General features: G+C 43.2%; 1 protein-coding gene across 2 annotated transcripts in view; it reads right to left on the bottom strand.

Annotated features, from left to right (window-relative positions):
• The window catches only part of GPATCH1 (G-patch domain containing 1), a 50302-nt gene extending 34441 nt beyond the window's left edge, over window positions 1-15861 (bottom strand). Inside the window, exons 1-3 of one of the 2 annotated variants that reach the window (XR_013815165.1) lie at window positions 15751-15837; window positions 6377-6511; window positions 1743-1828 (exon numbers count right to left, since the gene is read on the bottom strand). Coding sequence is in view for 1 of the 2 variants with exons in the window: in XM_079799577.1 (XP_079655703.1) it covers window positions 1743-1828; window positions 6377-6511; window positions 15751-15823 (294 nt within the window). In the remaining variant the exon portion in view is untranslated. Of the gene's footprint in view, window positions 1-1742; window positions 1829-6376; window positions 6512-15750 lie in introns of both variants that reach the window. The other variant, XM_079799577.1, reaches the window with a different exon arrangement.
• Between the last annotated feature and the right edge of the window lie 2712 nt (window positions 15862-18573).

Genomic DNA, 18573 nt, shown 5'->3' with positions numbered 1-18573 from the left:
GGCCCCGCCACAGCTGACTTGAGCGGAGCTGCGGGGACCCTCAGGGACCCGCCACAGGAGGAGATATATAGGTCAGAGCCTCCCCACGAGTTCAGTTCAGGCTTTGGATCCGGAATTCCCCTGGACTAGCAGATCTGCGAAATAAAGGTTAAACTTTCCTCCCTCCTCCCTCCCTCCCTCCCTCTCCCTTACCCTCTGAAATCAATAAAAATATATTTTTTTAAAAAGAAGAGAGCCTGGGGCCTCACTGGCATTTAGACTTCTTGTTACATGAGATATGTTTCCTTAAGGATTATGCTAGTGAGACAGGAAGGAGACTTCCCCTTACCTTTTACCTGCAGCCTAAAACATGCTGATATAAGTATTTTATTGCACCTTTATCACAAATGAATCCATGACTAGGTTTTAAGTTAAGAGGAGTTTAATTTTAAAACAAAATGGAGCGCACCCTACAAGGTTGGCCAGACCACTTTAGAACCCTCCATCAGCCCCCTTATCTAAGAAGTTTACAGTCTTAACAATTTACGTTTTAACAATGTGCCCAGCACTAGCCAGTTTGGCTCAGTGGATAGAGCATCGGCCTGCGGACTGAAAGGTCCAAGTTCGATTCTGGTCAAGGGCACTGCCCGAGTTGCTGGTTCGATCCCCAGTAGCGGGTGTGCAGGAGGCAGCCGATCAATGATTCTCTCTCATCATTGATGTTTCTAGCTCTCTCTCCCTTTCCCTTCCTCTCTGAAATCAATAAAAACAAACACACACAAAAACAATGGGCCCAGGTGCCTACACAAGGCTTCCTTTCACTCTTTTCTCTTGCACTCACTGCTCAAAGCGCAGTGTGCGTGAGTTACTGTGAAAGGCTGTAGACTTGTCTCAATGAAGACTTCACTTTTGAGGTAACAGGCTTTTTCAAATAAATTTTCCAGGCATTCCTTGTTTTGTTGCACTTCACTTTACTGTCCTTTGCAGATATTTCATTTTTTACAAATTGAAAGTTTGTGGCAACCTTACATTGAGCAAGTCTAGTGGTGCCATTTTTCCAACAGCCTCAGATGATGGTTAACATTTTTTAGCAATAAAGTATTTTTTGATTAAGGTATGTAATTTTTTAAAAGAAATAATGCTATTGCACATTTATAGACTATAGTAGAGTAAAAACATAACTTTTATATGTACTGGAAAACCAAAAATTTCACATGACTTGCTTTATTCCAGAATTCGTTTTATTGCAGTGGAATGGAACCTGCAACCTTGGTGTAACAGGATGAAGCTCCAACCAACTGAGCTACCCAGGAAGGGCTCTCCTACACACTTTTTTTAAAATATATTTTTATTGATTTCAGAGAGGAAGGGAGAGGGAGAGAGAGATGGAAACATCAATGATGAGAGAGAATCATTGATCGGCTGTCTCCTGCATGCCCCATACTGAGGATTGAACCGGCCACCCGGGCATGTGCCCTGACCAGGAATCGAGCTGTGACCTCCTGGTTCATCGGTTGATGCTCAACCACTGAGCCATGCCGGCCCAGCATTGCCTACACTCTTGTCTTTAGAAACTACCCCCATCATAAGATGCTGCTCTAATGAATGAGAATCCAGTGATACACAGGGCACTATAACCCAAATACTTAAAAGATAAAACCTTACACACAAAGAGGAAATCAGACACTGAACTTTCTGAGAAAGGTGAAGATGCTACAATAACCAATTACAAATTAACTGAAATTCAAGTTCTGTGCACCCACCTCTTCATCCATAAAATCTTCCGGACCAAGAACAGATTTGTCTGCTCTGTTCTGTCGTGAAGACACAAAGGAAGAGGGTGTCCATCCTTCAAAGAAAAGAGTTTAGAACATTACAATCCTAGGTAGCATTTTGCCTTATGACTAAATAATTAAATAACATGTATGGACTTGAAAGCCCCAATAACTACAAACTCCTGGCCACTTCCCATCTCACTGCTTATACAGACCTAATTATTCTACACAAACTTATTAACCCCCATCTCCCCTGTTGTCAGAACTTATTGTATACAGTGAGGCTTCCCCATAAAAAATTGGCACCAAGTAAAATCAAACTACACATGGATAGTTAACCTGAAAAGAACACAAATAGATCTGAGGTCCCCTTAAAAGGCAGGACCACTCGGAGACCAGCAGAACAGCAACCAACACTAACAAATTAGCATATCAAATTAACAATATGTCTGGTGAACACAAAACACAATATACAGATGATGTATGATGATGTATTATAGAATTGTACACCTGAAACCTACACAATTTTATTAATCAATGTCACCCCAACACATTCAATAAAAAAATTAAAATTTTAGCCCTAGCCAGTTTAGCTCAGTGTATAGAGCATCAGCCTGCGGACTCAAGGGTCCTGGGTTCACGCCGAAACCGGTTTGGCTCAGTGGATAGAGCGTCGTTCTGCGGACTGAAGGGTCCCAGGTTCGATTCCGGTCAAGGGCATGTACATTGGTTGCGGGCACATCCCCGGTGGGGGGTGTGCAGGAGGCAGCTGGTCGATGTTTCTCTCTCATCGATGTTTCTAGCTCTCTATCCCTCTCCCTTCCTCTCTGTAAAAAATCAATAAAATATATTTTTTTAAAAAAAGGGGTCCCGGGTTCTATTCTGGTGAAGGGTACATGCCCGGGTTGCGGGTTCAGTCCCCAGCAGGGGGCGTGCAGGAGGCAGCCAATCAATGATTCCCTCTTATCATTGATGTTTCTATCTCTCTCTTCCTTTCCCTTCCTCTCTGAAATTAATAAAAATATATTTTTTTAATTAAAATTTTAGGCCCAGCCAGTGTGGCTCAGTGGTTGAGCATCGACTTAGGAACCAAGAGGTCACGGTTCAATGGGCACATGCCCAGGTTGCAGGCTGGACTCCCAGTAGGGGGTGTACAGGAGGTAGTTGATCAATGTTGATGCTTCTCATTGATGTTTCTATTTCTCTCTCTCTAAAAATCAATAAAAACATATTTGGTAATTAAAATTGTAACCCTAGCCAGTTGCTCAGTGGTTAGAGTGTCAACCTATGGACTGAAGGGTTGCAGGTTCGATTCCAGTCAAGGGCACATACCTCAGTTGCAGGCTCGATCCTGGCCCCAGTCAGGACGCCTGCGGGAGGCAATCAGTTGACGTGTCTATCTCACATCCATGTTTCTCTCTGTCTCTCTCCCTTCCATTCTCTCTAAAAAAATCAATAGAGCCCTAGCTGGTTTGGCTCAGTGGATAGAGCACTAGCTTATGGTTTAAAGGGTCCCGAGTTTGATTCCAGTCAAGAGCACATGCCGGAGTTGCAGGCTCGATCCCCAGTAGGGGGCATGCAGGAGGTAGCCAATCCACGATTCACTCTCATCATTGATGTTTCTCTCTCTCTCTCCCTTCCTCTCTGAAATCAGTAAAAATATATATTTTTTAAAAGTCAATGAAAAAAATATCCTCAGGTGAGGATTAACAAAACAAAAATAAGCAAGAAAAAATTTAAATTTAAAGATTAAAAAAATAAAAAACAATATGTCAAAAGAAATAAAAAATTTAAGAATTTAAAAATTAAAAGAAGAAGATAAAAAGAAACAATATGTCAAGGTACAGTCAGCCAAGAAAGAATGGCAAAAGAGAGAGTTACAAAAGCAATGCAAATAACATTCAGGGTGCCTAACCCAAGGACTTTGGTCTAAGGGCAGGCAATGGCCATAGCAGGTCCCCAATTCCATCAAACACCTGAGTCCTATAACTAACCCTCTTGTTCCCCATCCACAGTCACTAAGCATGTGCCCTGACTAAAGAGAGAGAATACTCTGGCCATCAAATGGATCTGTAACCCTCTGCAGATAAGCTTCTTTAGATTTCTCTAAGAGTGACAGATTTCTCTACTTTCTGATATCCTACAAGTCTTGCTGAGGAGTGTGGGGTAGATCTACTATTGGCAGATGGGTGGAGCAGGTTTCTGGGTCAGCCTGGGAGATTGATTCCCCAGGAGAGTAAGAATCTGCTCTCTTGGGCAATACTGTGGGCCCAGCACCTTCCTCCACTTTCGATTTCTGTAGTCTTTGCCCTATTTCTTCATAGTCCTTGAATCTGTCACTCCTAATGGTAAAGAGATATTTCAGTATATTAACATATTACCGTCTACTTGAGTAATCATTTGAACTGGTCTTACTTTTTAATTATAATATGCAGCACAGCCATAATTATTTATTTCTTCATGATTGGAAGATACAATTTAATTTTATTATTTTTTTAATCTTTATTGTTGCAAGTATTACATATGTCCCCTTTTTTCCCCCATCGACCCCCTCGAACCCACTTCCACCCCCTACCCCTCCCCAGGCCCTCACCACCCTATTTATTGTCTGTGTCCCTGGGGTATGCATACATGCATACAATGTCATTGATTGATCACCTCCCACCCACCCGAGATTCTGCTCTGTTCCATGCCTCCATGTCTCTGGATCCACTCTGTTCATCAATGTATTTTGTTACTTAGATACCACATATGATTGCGATCATGTGATAATTGTCTTTCTCTGACTGACTTATTTCACTTAGCATGATGCTCTCCAGGTCCCTCCATGCTGTCTCAAAGGGTAAGAGATCCTTCTTTTTTACTGCTGCATAGTATTCCATGGTGTAAATGTACCACAGCTTTTTTATCCACTCATCTACTGATGGACACATGGGTTGTTTTCCAGATCTTAGCTATTGTAAATTGCAACACAGCCATAATTATAATAATCAGCAATGTATTAGTGTGCTTCTTTCTTCATAAACCCTACTGCCATTTTAAACATTGTAATAATGTGCTATTTTCATAGTGTCTTAATTTGTTTAGTTATCTTAATTTGATTTTTTATTAATAAGGCTAAATATTCCATATAGTATTCTATCTCATCTGAAGTACTAGTAAACTGTTCAGATACTTTGATCATTTGCCTACTGAACTGATCTTTACACATTCTGAATACTGAGCTTTAACATCTTATTTATACCAACCATTTTTTTTACATGGTTCTTTTTTTTTTTCTTTCCTGCATTACTTTTCATCTTTATTTTACCACTAGAGGCATGGTGCACAAAATTTGTGCACGGGGCAGGGGTGTCCCTCAGCTCAGCCTGCACCCTCTCCAATCTGGGACCCCTCGGGGGATGTCCGACTGCCGGTTTAGGCCCAAAACTGGCAGTCGACATCCCTCTCACTATCTGGGACTGCTGGCTCCTAACCACTCGCCTGCCTACCTGCCTGATCGCCCCTAACCGCCTCTGCCTGCCTGCCTGATTGCCCCTAACCGCTCCCCTGCTGGCCTGATCACCCCCAACTGCCCTCCCCTGCCATCCTGATCGCCAACTGCCCTCCCCTGTCAGCCTGATCGCCCCCAACTGCCCTCCCCTGCTGGCCTGATCAGCCCTAACCGCCTCTGCCTTGGCCCCCGCCACCGTGGCTTTGTCTGGAAGAATGTCAGACGTTCGGAAGATGTCCAGTCGACCAGGTCTAATTAGCATATTACCCTTTTATTAGTATAGATTGTTGTTGTATACAAGTTATTTTTTTAATTAATTTACTTTCCAATTATTTGACATACAATATTACATTAGTTTCAGGTGTATAGCATAGTAGTTAGACATTTATATAATTTATGAAGTAATCCCCTGATAATCTAGTATCCATCTAATACCATACATAGTTATTATAGTATTACTGACTATATTAAAACTTATTTTTTAATAAAAAATAAATATATAAAAGATCTATCCTATCTTGTTCTTAATTCCTACATGAGTAATCAGTCCATCTTCTATTCATATCTGAGATATATAAGCCATTTTCCCTCCAGTTTCTATGTTAAAACATTTAAAAAACATACATTACTTTAATGGATACAGAATATATTATATTGCACTATGTGAAAAATTTAACAGATTTTCTCTAGGTTGAGAGCATGTTCTAACAAGTGAAGGCTTGGTCCCATGTCAGGATAGAGGAGTCTGATCCTCGACTTCATCTACAAAACATCTGTGACACCTGCCCTCCTTAGTCACTGAGCCATGTGAGACAATGATTAACTGAGTGGATCTGTATGAGAGTACTTGGTGCATGGCAAGATGCAATGTAAAACGGAAGTCATTATCATCATTTTATCATCCAGTAATAGTTTATATTAGTGAAAAAAACTCTTTCATCTTCAGGTTGCAATCAATCAGACTTGAGTCTGGAAACATTCCAAATGTTCAGAGAAGACAAAAGTGTACAATTTATGTACTAAAATGTTACAAGAATTTTTTTAAAAAGAGAGGTAGGGAGACGAGAATCTTGTGACATTTCAATCATTTGCTTAAGCAATAACATAGCTACAAGTAGAAAAATCATACCTTCTTTTGAGCCAACAGTGTTGAAGTATCCAGCAGAAAACCCTCCACTAAAGGCTCCATGAAACCGCTTATACCTTCCTTTTTCATCTCTGACAGTCTGATCCTGAAGAGGAGTTGGTTTCTTTGGTCTCTCGCCTAAAAATATATATATATTTTGAATGAGAAAGAGGAAAGGGGATGGTGGATTAGGAAAAACATTAAGAAAGATGTCATTTCTTAAATATAATTAATTGTTCACTTCCAATAACATCAAATATAATTTTAATTACATTCCTATTCCTAGACTTCTCTAGCTTATATAGCTTAGGAAGTATTAATTTTACCAAGTTTCTTTATAGTCTAAAGCAATTATAGATATCTCTTATTTATATTAGAAATATATTTTAGCAAAAATGGCCTGCTTTTCCCACTAACTTCCATTATGAAAACTGAATTATATTGGACAGGGAGGAGAGTTCAAATAGATGGAAATAAATCTGCTGGCAGTGAAGGAGGCAAATGCTGGTGTGGCACATGGCAAGCAGAAGTCTGCACAGAAAAAAATACTTCTGTGTCTCTTCTAGAACTTCATATCATTCCCAACTCCAGAATTTTTCCTTTAGTATTGCCCATTTTCTCCAAATCGTAAGAGTTTTTTTATTTCTGGGAATCTTCTGATTCTATAGTTTCTATTCTTTTTTTAAATATATTTTTATTTATTTTAGAGAGGAAGGGAAAGGGAGAGATGGAAACATTAATGATGAGAGAGAATCATGGATCAGCTGCCTCCTGCATGCCCTCTACTGAGGATAGAGCCCACAACCTGGGCATGTGCCCTTGACTGGAATCAAACCTGGGACCCTTCAGTCCGCAGTCCGACGCTCTATCCACTAAGCAAACCAGTTAAGGCAGTGGTCGGCAAACTCATTAGTCAACAGAGCCAAATATCAACAGCACAACGACTGAAATTTCTTTTGAGAGCCAAATTTTTTAAACTTAAACTATATAGGTAGGTACATTGTTATTAACTTAATTAGGGTACTCCTAAGCTGGCCTTTGCTAAAAACTCAAGGGGCCAAAGAGCCGCATGTGTTTCGCGAGCTGCGGTTTGCCGACCACTGAGCTAGGGCTATAGTTACTACTCTTTAAACTCATTCCTTTTCCTATTTTGCTGAAAAGGGTTGGCTTGCTATGTCACACAAGCAGAAAGAAACTTAATGTTTTATCAACTCCAATTCAAAATTCTGAATCTATCTAAAATAAAAGTAACCATCAAATTAGTTTCAAACATTCAATACAGAAAACAAGTTATACAGTAGTTAGGCACAGGGTTGAGAGTCACAGCTCTCTGGAATTCCATGTTTACTAGCACTGGGACTTGAGACATCTTAAACTCTCTGTGCCTCAATTTCCTCATCTGTAAAATGGGGATGAGCCCAGCAGGTGTGGCTCTGAGGTTGAGTGTCAACCCATGAACCAAGAAGTTCGTTTGATTCCCATCAGGGCACTTGCCCGAGTTACAGGCTCAATCCCCAGTAGGGGGCGTGTGGGAGACAGCCGATAGATGTTTCTATCTCTCCCTCTCCCTTCTTCTCTCTCTAAAAATCAATAAAAACATATTTTAAATAAATTTGAAAAATAAAATGGGGATGACACTAATAGTAATAACTATTTCATAGAATTGTTATGCAAATTAAATAAGATAATGCCTGTGAAGTGCTTAGCAAGAAGAGGGACATGCAATAAATACTTTTAAAGTACGAGGTAATACTATTATTATTATTACCACTAGAGGCCCGGTGCACAAAATTCATGCACAGGCGGGGGTTGGGGGTCCCCTCAGTCCAGCCTGCACCCTCTCCAATCCGGGAACCCTCGGGGGATGTCCGGCTGCTGGTTTAGGGGCTCGGGCCTAAACCTGCAGTCAGACATCCCTCTCACAATCTGGAACCACTGGATCCTAACTACTCACCTGCATGCCTGCCTGATCACTCCTAACTGCCTCTGCCTGCTGGCCTGATCACCCCTAACTGTCCCTCTAACAGCCTGGTCGCCCCATGCAGCCTGCTGTTCAGTTGTTTGGTCATCCCTCACTAACCCCCCTGCCAGCCTGGTTGCTCCACGCAGCTTGCTGTTCAGTCATTTGGTCGTCCCTCACTAACCCCCCTGCTGGCCTTGTCGCGCCATGCAGCCTGCCATGGTTGTCCATGCGGTTGTTTTAGTCGTGATGGCCCCTGGTTTTTTATATATTAGGATCATCATTATTATTATTATTATTATTATTATTCACATGTCCTAAAGTTCATGTGTATTTGTTACTTCAATAATTAAGCCAGTGTCCTAACCGGTTTGGCTCAGTGGATAGAGAGTCAGCCTGTGGACTGAAAGGTTCCAGGTTCGATTCTGGTCAAGGGCATGTACCTTGGTTGCGGGCACATCCCCAGTAGGTGGTGTGCAGGAGGCAGCTAACCGATATTTCTCTCTCACTGATGTTTCTAACTCTCTATCCCTCTCCCTTCCTCTCTGTAAAAAATCAATAAAATATATATTTTAAAAAATATAATTAAGCCAGTTACTACTTCTGGAAGATGGAACAAAAAGTAAAGGAACTTGCCTGGCTGGCATGGCTCAGTGGTTGAGCATCTACCTATGAACCAGGAGGTCAGGGTTTGATTCCCGGTCAGGGCACATGCCCAGGTTGCAGGCTCTATCCCCAGTGGGGGTCATGCAGAAGGCAGCTAATCAATGATTCTCTCTCATCATTGATGTTTCTATCTCTCTCTCTCTCCCCCTTCCTCTCTGGAATCAATAAAAATACATTTAAAAAAAATAAAGGAACTTCCAGTCTCATTGTCTTAAATTCTTGCTTGTAGCTTATGAGGTCTCTAGGTCATTTCTGGAGTATAATCCACAGTAGGGTAGTCAAGAGTAATCCACAGAATTTGAAGACCAGCAGATCTGGGCTCAAATCCCCTTACTTGCTAGCTCTGTAAACTTGGGCAAGTTACTTGATCTCCATAAACCTTAGCTTCCAAAACTACAAAATAAAGGCACTAACAAAGCCTATCTTGTAGACTGGAGCTGAGGATTAAATACCACATTCAGAGATCTATACACAGTGTCTGATCTTAGCAAAGCTCAGGTAATATCAGCTATCATTACATTTCATTCTAAAGAACTTACAACTTAGGACCCACAATCCAAGATTTTCACCATATCTTAGAAATGCAGTAAACACACTCTATTAGCACATGTGCACTTGGCATGATTCTTAGCAAAGGCAGAGTTTCTCAATGTTAGCACCTATTGCCAGTTTGTTGAGGGGAACAGTCATCGGATTAGGGTGAGAGAGGGCAGGTCCTCCCAATGCTGGGTGCTGGTCTAGCTCTGTTCTCCAGATGCTTCTGATCTGAAAGGGGAGGTAAGATCTGCAGATAACTGCTCAGGACCCATGGCAGTAGATGATGAGGGCCAACCACAGGACTCCTGAGGAGGCGCCACCTTTAACTACAGCATGGAAAACTCCAGGGACAAGGTGGCATTTTAGCCAGGCCTTGTTATAATTATTGCTACTAATAATAACTAACCCCTTCTTGTCACACATATTATTTCATTCATCATACCCTGATAAGGATGCTTTGATTAAGTATCTTCCCTGAGGTCCACAGCTAATAGTACAAAGCTGAAATCAGATCTCAACTCTGCTTCCAGGCCAGGGATGCCACCCATACTCTCCTTCACTCATCCCTGACCAAAAGTTTACTGAGGGCCTTCCATGGAAGCAGCCCTGTTCTAGATCCCAGGTATGGAATACTAAATTCAACTCCATCCCTGCTCCCAGGGTGCCCAGAGCCTGGCAGAGGAGACCTGCATGTATAGGAACTCCTCTGACAATGTGTAAGGAGCACAACTTCACCGTCACTCTAAGCAGGAACAGAATTTGATCGCTGCAAATATGAACACAATTCCAAACAGAGGCCTGAAAGGGTAATGTCAGATGTTTTGAGAAAGTAGTCTAGTCTGACTGAATGGCAGGGAAGAAATTTAACATGAAACCCAAAGGGAGGATCATGAAGAGGGCTTTGAACATGGTGCTGCAGGGTCTGTGATATGTCTTATGGGTGATGGGAGCCACAGATAGTTGTTTTTTTATTGATTTCAGAGAAGAGGGGAGAGGGAGAGAGAGATAGAAACATCAATGATGAGAGAGAATCACTGATAGACTGCCTCCTGCACAACGCCCACTGGGGATCGATCCCACAACCCGGGCACGTGCCCTGACCAGGAATCGAACCGTGACCTCCTGGTTCATAGGTCAATGATCAACCACTGAGCCACACCGGCTGCACCAGATCGTTTTAAGTGAGAAAGTCACAGCATCAAGGAGGAGGAAAATGGTCCTAAAACTAATTTGTGTTCAGGATTGAGGCAGGATAGTAAGCTAGGGAAAGTCCTTGACAAGTGGAATAAGGGAAACTGAGACAAAATAATTAGACAAGGCCAAATAATTTGAGCAATTTACAGCCAGCTAATAAATCACAGGCTTTATCTTCCCTAACCAAGGACACTTAGGAGCAAATGGTTTACACATTCCAGACTCTCCCTGGGCAGACCAGTCTAGGTCCCAGTCCCTCCTCAATGCATTCTTTACAAATAAAACTAACCAGAAAATAACATGACCTGTCTGTGTGCACTTTTCAATGAATCAACATATTGAAGGACACACCTGCAAAGCTAATGAATAGATTTCCCTCCTCTTAGATTTCCCCTAGGATTCCAGCCAGCCAAGAAAAGATTTTAAAAGCCTTAAGACAAAGGATCCACAGTGTGCTCTCACACCCAAGCCTTGTATCTTTGCTCTTTTTCTCCTAAACTCTAAGGGCCCCACAAGACTTGCAATCAGGGGAGCAGTGGGTAGCAGCATCTCGACCCAGGCTTACCCCCTGAACCTGTCTCCAAGGCCCCCTTTTCTCTGACTTTCTCCTCTTGTTTCTTCTACCTTAAGCCCTTCCTTTATTTCACTGTCCCCACCTTTAATAAGCATACTTCAAAATCACCCGGACGCATGTTGTGAAATCTTGCCTACAGGAAGTCAAGAATCTACGTACTACCAGTGAGCCCTAGGAGACCCACCTGGGGCCCAAACCCCTCTGGTAACAGGATGAGCTGGAGGTGACAATTCTAGAGCCACGTGAAAGTGTCTAAGGAAAGAGTAGGTAAGTACTGGTGCCCCCTTCCTTCCAGGCCAGAGGGCCTATGATGTCTCTGGGTCTGTGTGTGACAGTGCAGCCAATAAACCTTTCTATCAGGGACAGCAACTTTAATTAAGTAGTGGAGTCTTTCCTCTAACAATGTTGGTCTAACCTGTCACTAAGACTTCAAAGCAGGAAGCAAAAATGATTATGGGTCTAGTATGTTATAATGTAAAATTTACTCAGGGTGCATTTAAACTTCAAAGTGCTTGGGAAACAATAAATCAAATCTCAGAAACTTCTGGCTGGGCAGCTCAGTTGGTCAGAGCGTTATCCCTATATACTAAGGCTGTAGGTTCGATCCCGAGTCAGAGCGCATACAAGAATCAACTAATGAATGCATAAGTAAGTGGAACAACAAACTGATTTATTCTCTCTCTTTCTCCTTTCCTCCCTCTCTCTAAAATCAATAAAATAATAGTTAAAATATATGTATATTTTTAAAAACTTCTAATAGTGAGAATTTAAAGGATGATGTCAGGCCAGGAAAAAAAAAAATCTATAAATCAAATGTCCTTTCCTCCCACTTCCAAAGCAAGGTTAGACCATTAGGCTTCATTTCAGATTTCATGTAACATCAAAACAGGAAGATTTAGAAAAATATAGGTCAAGTAGTTGAATTTACGTCACTACGTCAATACGTCACTTCACGAGGAAACAACTATGAGATCAGAAATATAATATAGATATGAACAGCTGCCTAAGGTGGTTATAAAAAGCACCACCATGCATTTTAACCCTTGCCCTGCATAGCTAAATTCAAACCAGTTTTCAAAGGATCCCATGCTGCCTTCTCAAGTTTTCCTGTTAGTTTGCATAGGTTATTATTTCCTGTCTACCGTCACATACTTTTGCACTTGTGAACTTTGTACTTTTGTTCTGTGGATGAAAAGGGGGTTCTACAATAAATCTTACAAGACCAGTGACCTCATAGGGTGATCTGAACATAAATTCTTAACAGGCATATCATGGTGAGTAGTCACACCCAAAGCATGTAACTTTTCTAGAAAGATTTATCTTTGCCTTAAGCAAGCCCTGTCCATTATTCTTCTGTATCTAGGTTAACACATCTTTGAAATGCCAAAGAAATCCTCTTTTCAGTCCCCTCAGAGATGTAACCACCCTCAAGGGAGCACATATTCTTGTTAACTGTAATCTAATCCCCACCTTGCTTTCTCTCAATTTCATTTAATCTTCCTTAGGTCCCCTCCTTAACTCCAAATGCCTTTTTATTTATTTTATTTTTTTATGTTTTTATTGATTTTAGAGAGAGAAGAAAGGAGAGGGAGAGAAATACCCATCTAAAAGAAATGTTGATTGGTTGCCTCCCTCATCCACCCAGACTGGGATTGATCCCACAATCTGGGCTTGTGCCCTGATGAGGAATCGAACTGGCAACCTTTTGGTGATGGGAAGATGCTCAACCAACTAAGCCACATGGACCAGGGCCAAATGCTTTTTTAAAAATATGTTTTTTAGTGATTTCAGAGAGAGGAAAAGAGAGAGGTGGGGGGGAAGAGAGTAGAAACATCAATGATGAGAGAGAATCATTGACTGGCTGCCGACTGCACACCCCCTCCAACCCTTGTGGGATGGAGCCCACAAGGCATGTGTCCTGACTGGGATTCAAACGGTGATTTGGTTCATGGGTTGACGCTCAACCACTGAGCAACACCAAGCAGATCAAATGCATTAAAAATAATAGTAAGCCCTAACCGGTTTGGCTCAGTGGATAGAGCATCGGCCTTCGGACTCAAGGGTCCCAGGCTCGATTCCGGTCAAGGGCATGTACCCTGGTTTTGGGTACATCTCCAGTAGGGAATGTGCAGGAGGCAGCTGATCGATGTTTCTCTCTCATCGGTGTTTCTAACTCTCTATCCCTCTCCCTTCCTCTCTGTAAAAAATCAATAAAATATATTTTTAAAATAATAAAAAAAATAAAAACATCTGTAAATGATCATTTTGGTAAACTATCATTTTGGGAGGCATTTTTCTTAGTCTGTGGAGATCTTGCATCCAGGCATATCCTGTTTGGTTCAAAGAAACTCAAACTCTTCTGACAATTATCTACAGGCTTGAATGTTTCTTAACAAGTTGACAGCTCTTAACTAGATTTGAAACTCTTTAAATAAAGGATCTTTGTCAACAAATTCTTTGAGATCATGGGGTGATGTATTTGCCAATGAAGCTAATGTAATCTTAGACTGTATTAAAGAAATTCAGTCTAGAATGAAAGACACAGTAGTGATGGCCCTGTTCTACCCACACTCTGGTACCATACTTGGAGAAAGGCTTTAACAAACCAGGGTAAAGGACTTTGTTTTTTGTTTTGTTTTGTTTTGTTTTGTTTTTTCAACCCTCCCTCAGGACTCGTCCGGTACTCGGGGAGACCCGGACGTTCCCGCCACAGTAAGACTGTGGGGTTCACGTTCCCACGTTCAAGGCACACCAGGTTTCTGGCCTTTGACTCTGGCTCTCTTGTACAGCTGCGTCCTTGCTCACCAGGTCTCACACACGGTTTAAATCGCACAAGTCGTCACAGAAGGAGACCGCCAGGTTCCAGGCGACAAGTGCTGTCAGCGCGATGGGTAGGCCCCACAGGAGAACGGGGTCTTCCTGGGGAGGGATCTGCGCTTCCTCGTGTTCCCCCAGGCAATGCCAGGGCACTCTACAGCAAAAGCCCCCGGAGTAAGGCTGAGGGAGGGGGTAGAGGACTTTGAATGAATGTATCAGAGAGCTAAGGATGTTAAGCGTGGTACAGAGATGCCTTAAAAGAAATTCAAAGGCTGTCTTCAAACACATAAAGAGCTTTCAGCAGACTAGCCTTTCTCTGTCTTTCGTAAGCAGAGGATGGAAGCAGGGCCAGTATGTGGCAGAAGTTTCTAATGATTAGAACTGTTCCTAGGTAATAAAAGGGCCAGTGGAAATGTCCCAGAAGTACCACCAACTAGCAAGCAGGATGTGGTCAGGGTAGGGAAGAGATCTCACCAACAGGAGGTCTGCAAGGAACTCCCAGCCCACCATGCTTCCTTGGTCTTTCCCACAGGAAAGAACAGCCATCAGTCCTTACTGGGCATTCATTACATACCTTGCTGAACAAATCAAGCCGTTAAGAGGACCAGGCCAGAACATGGGAGGGAAGCTTGCTTGTCTTGCCCTCCCCTACATTCCACCAGCCAGTCTTGTCAACTCTGCTTTCAAAGTATATCTCGACCCAGGACACTACTTATCACCGCCACCGCTGACACTCCAGCCCAAGCCATCATTATCTCCAGACCTCTTTTTGCTGATCTCCCTGCTTCGCTCTTGCCCACCCCCAACCCGACGCCTATTCTCAAAATAACTAGAATAGCCGAGACCGGTTTGGCTCAGTGGATAGAGCGTCGGCCTGCGGACTGAAGGGTCCCAGGTTCGATTCCGGTCAGGGGCATGTACCTTGGTTGCGGGCACATCCCCAGTAGGGGGTGTGCAAGAGACTGAAGGGTCCCAGGTTCGATTCCGGTCAGGGGCATGTACCTTGGTTGCGGGCACATCCCCAGTAGGGGGTGTGCAAGAGGCAGCTGATCGATGTTTCTCTCTCATCGATGTTTCTAACTCTCTATCCCTCTCTCTTCCTCTCTGTAAAAAATCAATAAAATATATTTTTTTAAAAATAGGTAGAATAATCTTTAAAAGATACATCTCTCCCCTGTGTAAACTCCCCCAATGAACTCTCCTACACTCCTAAACTCTCTGCTCTACCGGCACCAGTCCTGCCCGCCCCTCAGTCTGCAAAACTGGCTCCGACTTCAGAGCCTTTGCATCGGCCGCGCTACCTGAAACGCTCTTCCCCCCAGATCTTCGTACGGCTGGCTCCTTCCTCTGTTTCAAATCTGACCTCAAACACGCTCTCCTAGTAAAGACACGCCTGACCGCCCCAAACCCCACTCTCACAGGAGCTTGTCTCGTCCATCTTGCTGTTTCCCATCCCTCTGAGTCTCTCGTCCGTCCCTCCGGAACGTGAGCACCCCGAAAGCTGGGCGCACGCCTCCCTCATCGCTGTTCCCAGCGCCCGCGGTTAGGAGTCTTGGCCCGGAGCCAGCCCAGGCCCGGCAAAGTGTTAGGCGTCTCTCCCCGAATCCCGGACCCCGAACAGACTCGCACCTTCTTCCAGGGGCTCCAAGCCTGTCCCATAGCTGACCAAGTCCTCGTCGCTGTCACTGTCCAGCGCCGCCATCCTGCTGCCTCCCGGGCCCCGCCCCCTCGCTACGGAGGCCCCGACGGGCCAAAAGCCTTCCGCTCTTTCCGCTCCTCAAACCTGTAAGTCTCCGGCCTCCGGTCTGCGCCTAGGAGTTCTCAAGCTCGTCTGCAGGAGGCGGACCTACAAGGCGTTGCCTCGGAGACTAGGGGAGGCACCACAGCCCACCCTAGGAGACGCCTGAGAGGAGCGGGAAACCACCCGACTGTCCGGCCACAGGGCGGGCTCCTCTTGCCTTTTGCCCTGACTGCCAGCAGATACCCCTCCGCACCACCCCGGCACCTGCTGGGAAAGTCCCTGTGCTCCCAGGTCCATCTTGCATAAGTGGAGTCCCTTTCCAGACCTCTGGAGGGATGCACAGACGTGGAAACCCCGTTGCTCATGGTGAAGGAAGCCCCAGACAACACTCGATCAAAAGAGAAAAACAAAAGAGAGCATAAAAAGAAAAGGGTACGGAGGAGGCTGGGGGAGAAGTAGAGAGAGAGAGAAAAGGAAAAATCTGAAAAGAGAAAGAAAACCAGAAAGGGGGAAGAAAAAGCAAGCAGACAAGGAAAAGGTTGCTGTGAGGTGGGTGGGGGATGCTGAGGGCTCCCTTACTGAACCTAAAGAAACAAAACATCTGTCAAAGTGGGTGCTGTTATCCTACCCCAAAATTATGTTTACATCAGAGGAAAATGAAGCTCAGCTAGTAAGGGATAAGGCTGAGCTGAAAACCAGACCTAGACGCCCAAGTTTTCAAAATGAGGGTCAGAAGGCTGTGAGTCAATCACTAGGCTGTTGTTAAAATGTCCCCACCCCACCCCCACCACCCATCCCCAGACTTCCTGAATCAGAATCTCTGGGCGTGGGGCTGTTTCTTAAATACTCCAAGCACATTTGACCTCAAAGCCTTTGCAGTCTCTGTTCCCTCTGCTTAGAATGTTCTTCTCCCAGATACCACATGACTCATTGCCTCACTTTCTTCAAGTCTCTGCTCAAAGGCTGCTTTCTCAGTGAAGCCTTCTCTGACCCTATATTTTTAACACACTATATATTTGATTTACTTTATTATATCTATTGTCTTTCTCTATTGAGATGTAAGCTCCACAAGAACATAGGGGTTTTTTTCTTTGCTGTATCCTCAGAGCTTAGAATAATGATTAGCAGGTGGTAAACATTCAATAAATAATTTTGAAAATAAGAATGAGGCCCTGGCAGGGTGGCTCAGTTGGTTGGAGCATCGTTCCCATGCACATACTACATAGGTTGCAGGTTCAATCCCTGGTCGCAGGCGCGTGCAGGAGGCAAACAATAGATATTGCTCACATTGATGTTTCCCTTTCATGCGAGCTCTATCTCTTTCTCCCTTCCTTTCTCTAAAATAAAATAAAATAATAAATAAAATAAAATAAAATAAAAGGATTAAAAATAAATAAATACATACCCACAAAAGTTACCCAATATAAAAATTAAAAAAAAAAACAACTCACGGGTTCTAAAATTGTTTCCCATCAAGAAGTGGAGTGTAGCCTCACCAGTGTGGCTCACTGGTTGAGCGTCAACCTATGAATCAGGTCATGGTTCAATTCCCAGTCAGGGCACATACCCCAATTGCGAGCTCAGTCCCCAGTGGGGGGTGTGCAGGAGGCAGCCGATCAATGATTCCCATCATTGATGTCTCCCTCTCCCTCTCTCTTCCTCTCTGAAATCAATAAAAATATATTTAAAAAAAGAAAAGAAATGAAGTCTATATGCTCTCTTTTTTAATCTAGGCTCCATAGACTAAAAGAATATAGTAAAAGAAAAGGGGGGTTGAGGGAGGTAGAGAAGGGATAAATGGTGATGGAAGGTGATGTGACTTGGGGTGGTGAACACACAATACAATATACAGATGATGTATTATAGAAGTACACCTGAAACCTATGTAATTTTATTAACCAATGCTACCCCAATAAATTCAATTTTTAAAAGAATTTAAGCCCTAGTGAGTTCGCTCAGTGGTTAGAACATCAGTCCCTGGACTGAAGGGTCTTGGGTTCAAATCCAGTCATACCTCAGTTACAGGCTTGATTCCTACCCCAGTCAGGATGTGTGTTGGAGACAACCAATCCATGTGTTTCTATCACATAGATGTTTCTCTCTGTGCATCTCTCCCCTTCCCTTCTACTCTCTAAAAATCAATGGAACAGCCGAAACTGGTTTGGCTCAGTGGATAGAGCGTCGGCCTGCGGACTGAAGGGTCCCAGGTTCGATTCCGGTCAAGGGCATGTACCTTGGTTGCGGGCACATTCCCAGTAGGGGTTGTGCAGGAGGCAGCTGATCGATGTTCATCGATGTTTCTAACTCTCTATCCCTCTCTCTTCCTCTCTGTAAAAAATCAATAAAATATATATTAAAAAAATATTTTTAAAAAAAAGACTAATGATCCTTCTAAAAAAAAAAATCAATGGAACAAATATCCTCAGGGGAGGGTTAACAACAACAACAAAAAAGAATATAGTGAAAGCAACAATAAAACAATTCCCACATCCAACTTTTAAGAGACTGGCAGATTCCACTTTTTCTTGGGATGCTGGCCCTTGGAACCCAACCTCCTTAATTCCCAAAAGATAAAAGAAACTGCAAAACTCATTCTCTGGAGCATTTGAGATTTTGCTTCCCAGCAATTGTCATCAGTTTAACTCAAATAAAATCTAATAAAAATTATATACAGGTATGCCCTGGCCGGTGTGGCTCAGTTGGTTGAGCAT

This window comes from Cnephaeus nilssonii (assembly GCF_951640355.1).
Source record: "Cnephaeus nilssonii genome assembly, chromosome: 20".
Classification (NCBI taxonomy): domain Eukaryota; kingdom Metazoa; phylum Chordata; class Mammalia; order Chiroptera; family Vespertilionidae; genus Cnephaeus; species Cnephaeus nilssonii.
The sequence above is the reverse complement of the archived record's forward strand: the minus strand, read 5'-3'. Positions and strand labels throughout refer to the sequence as shown.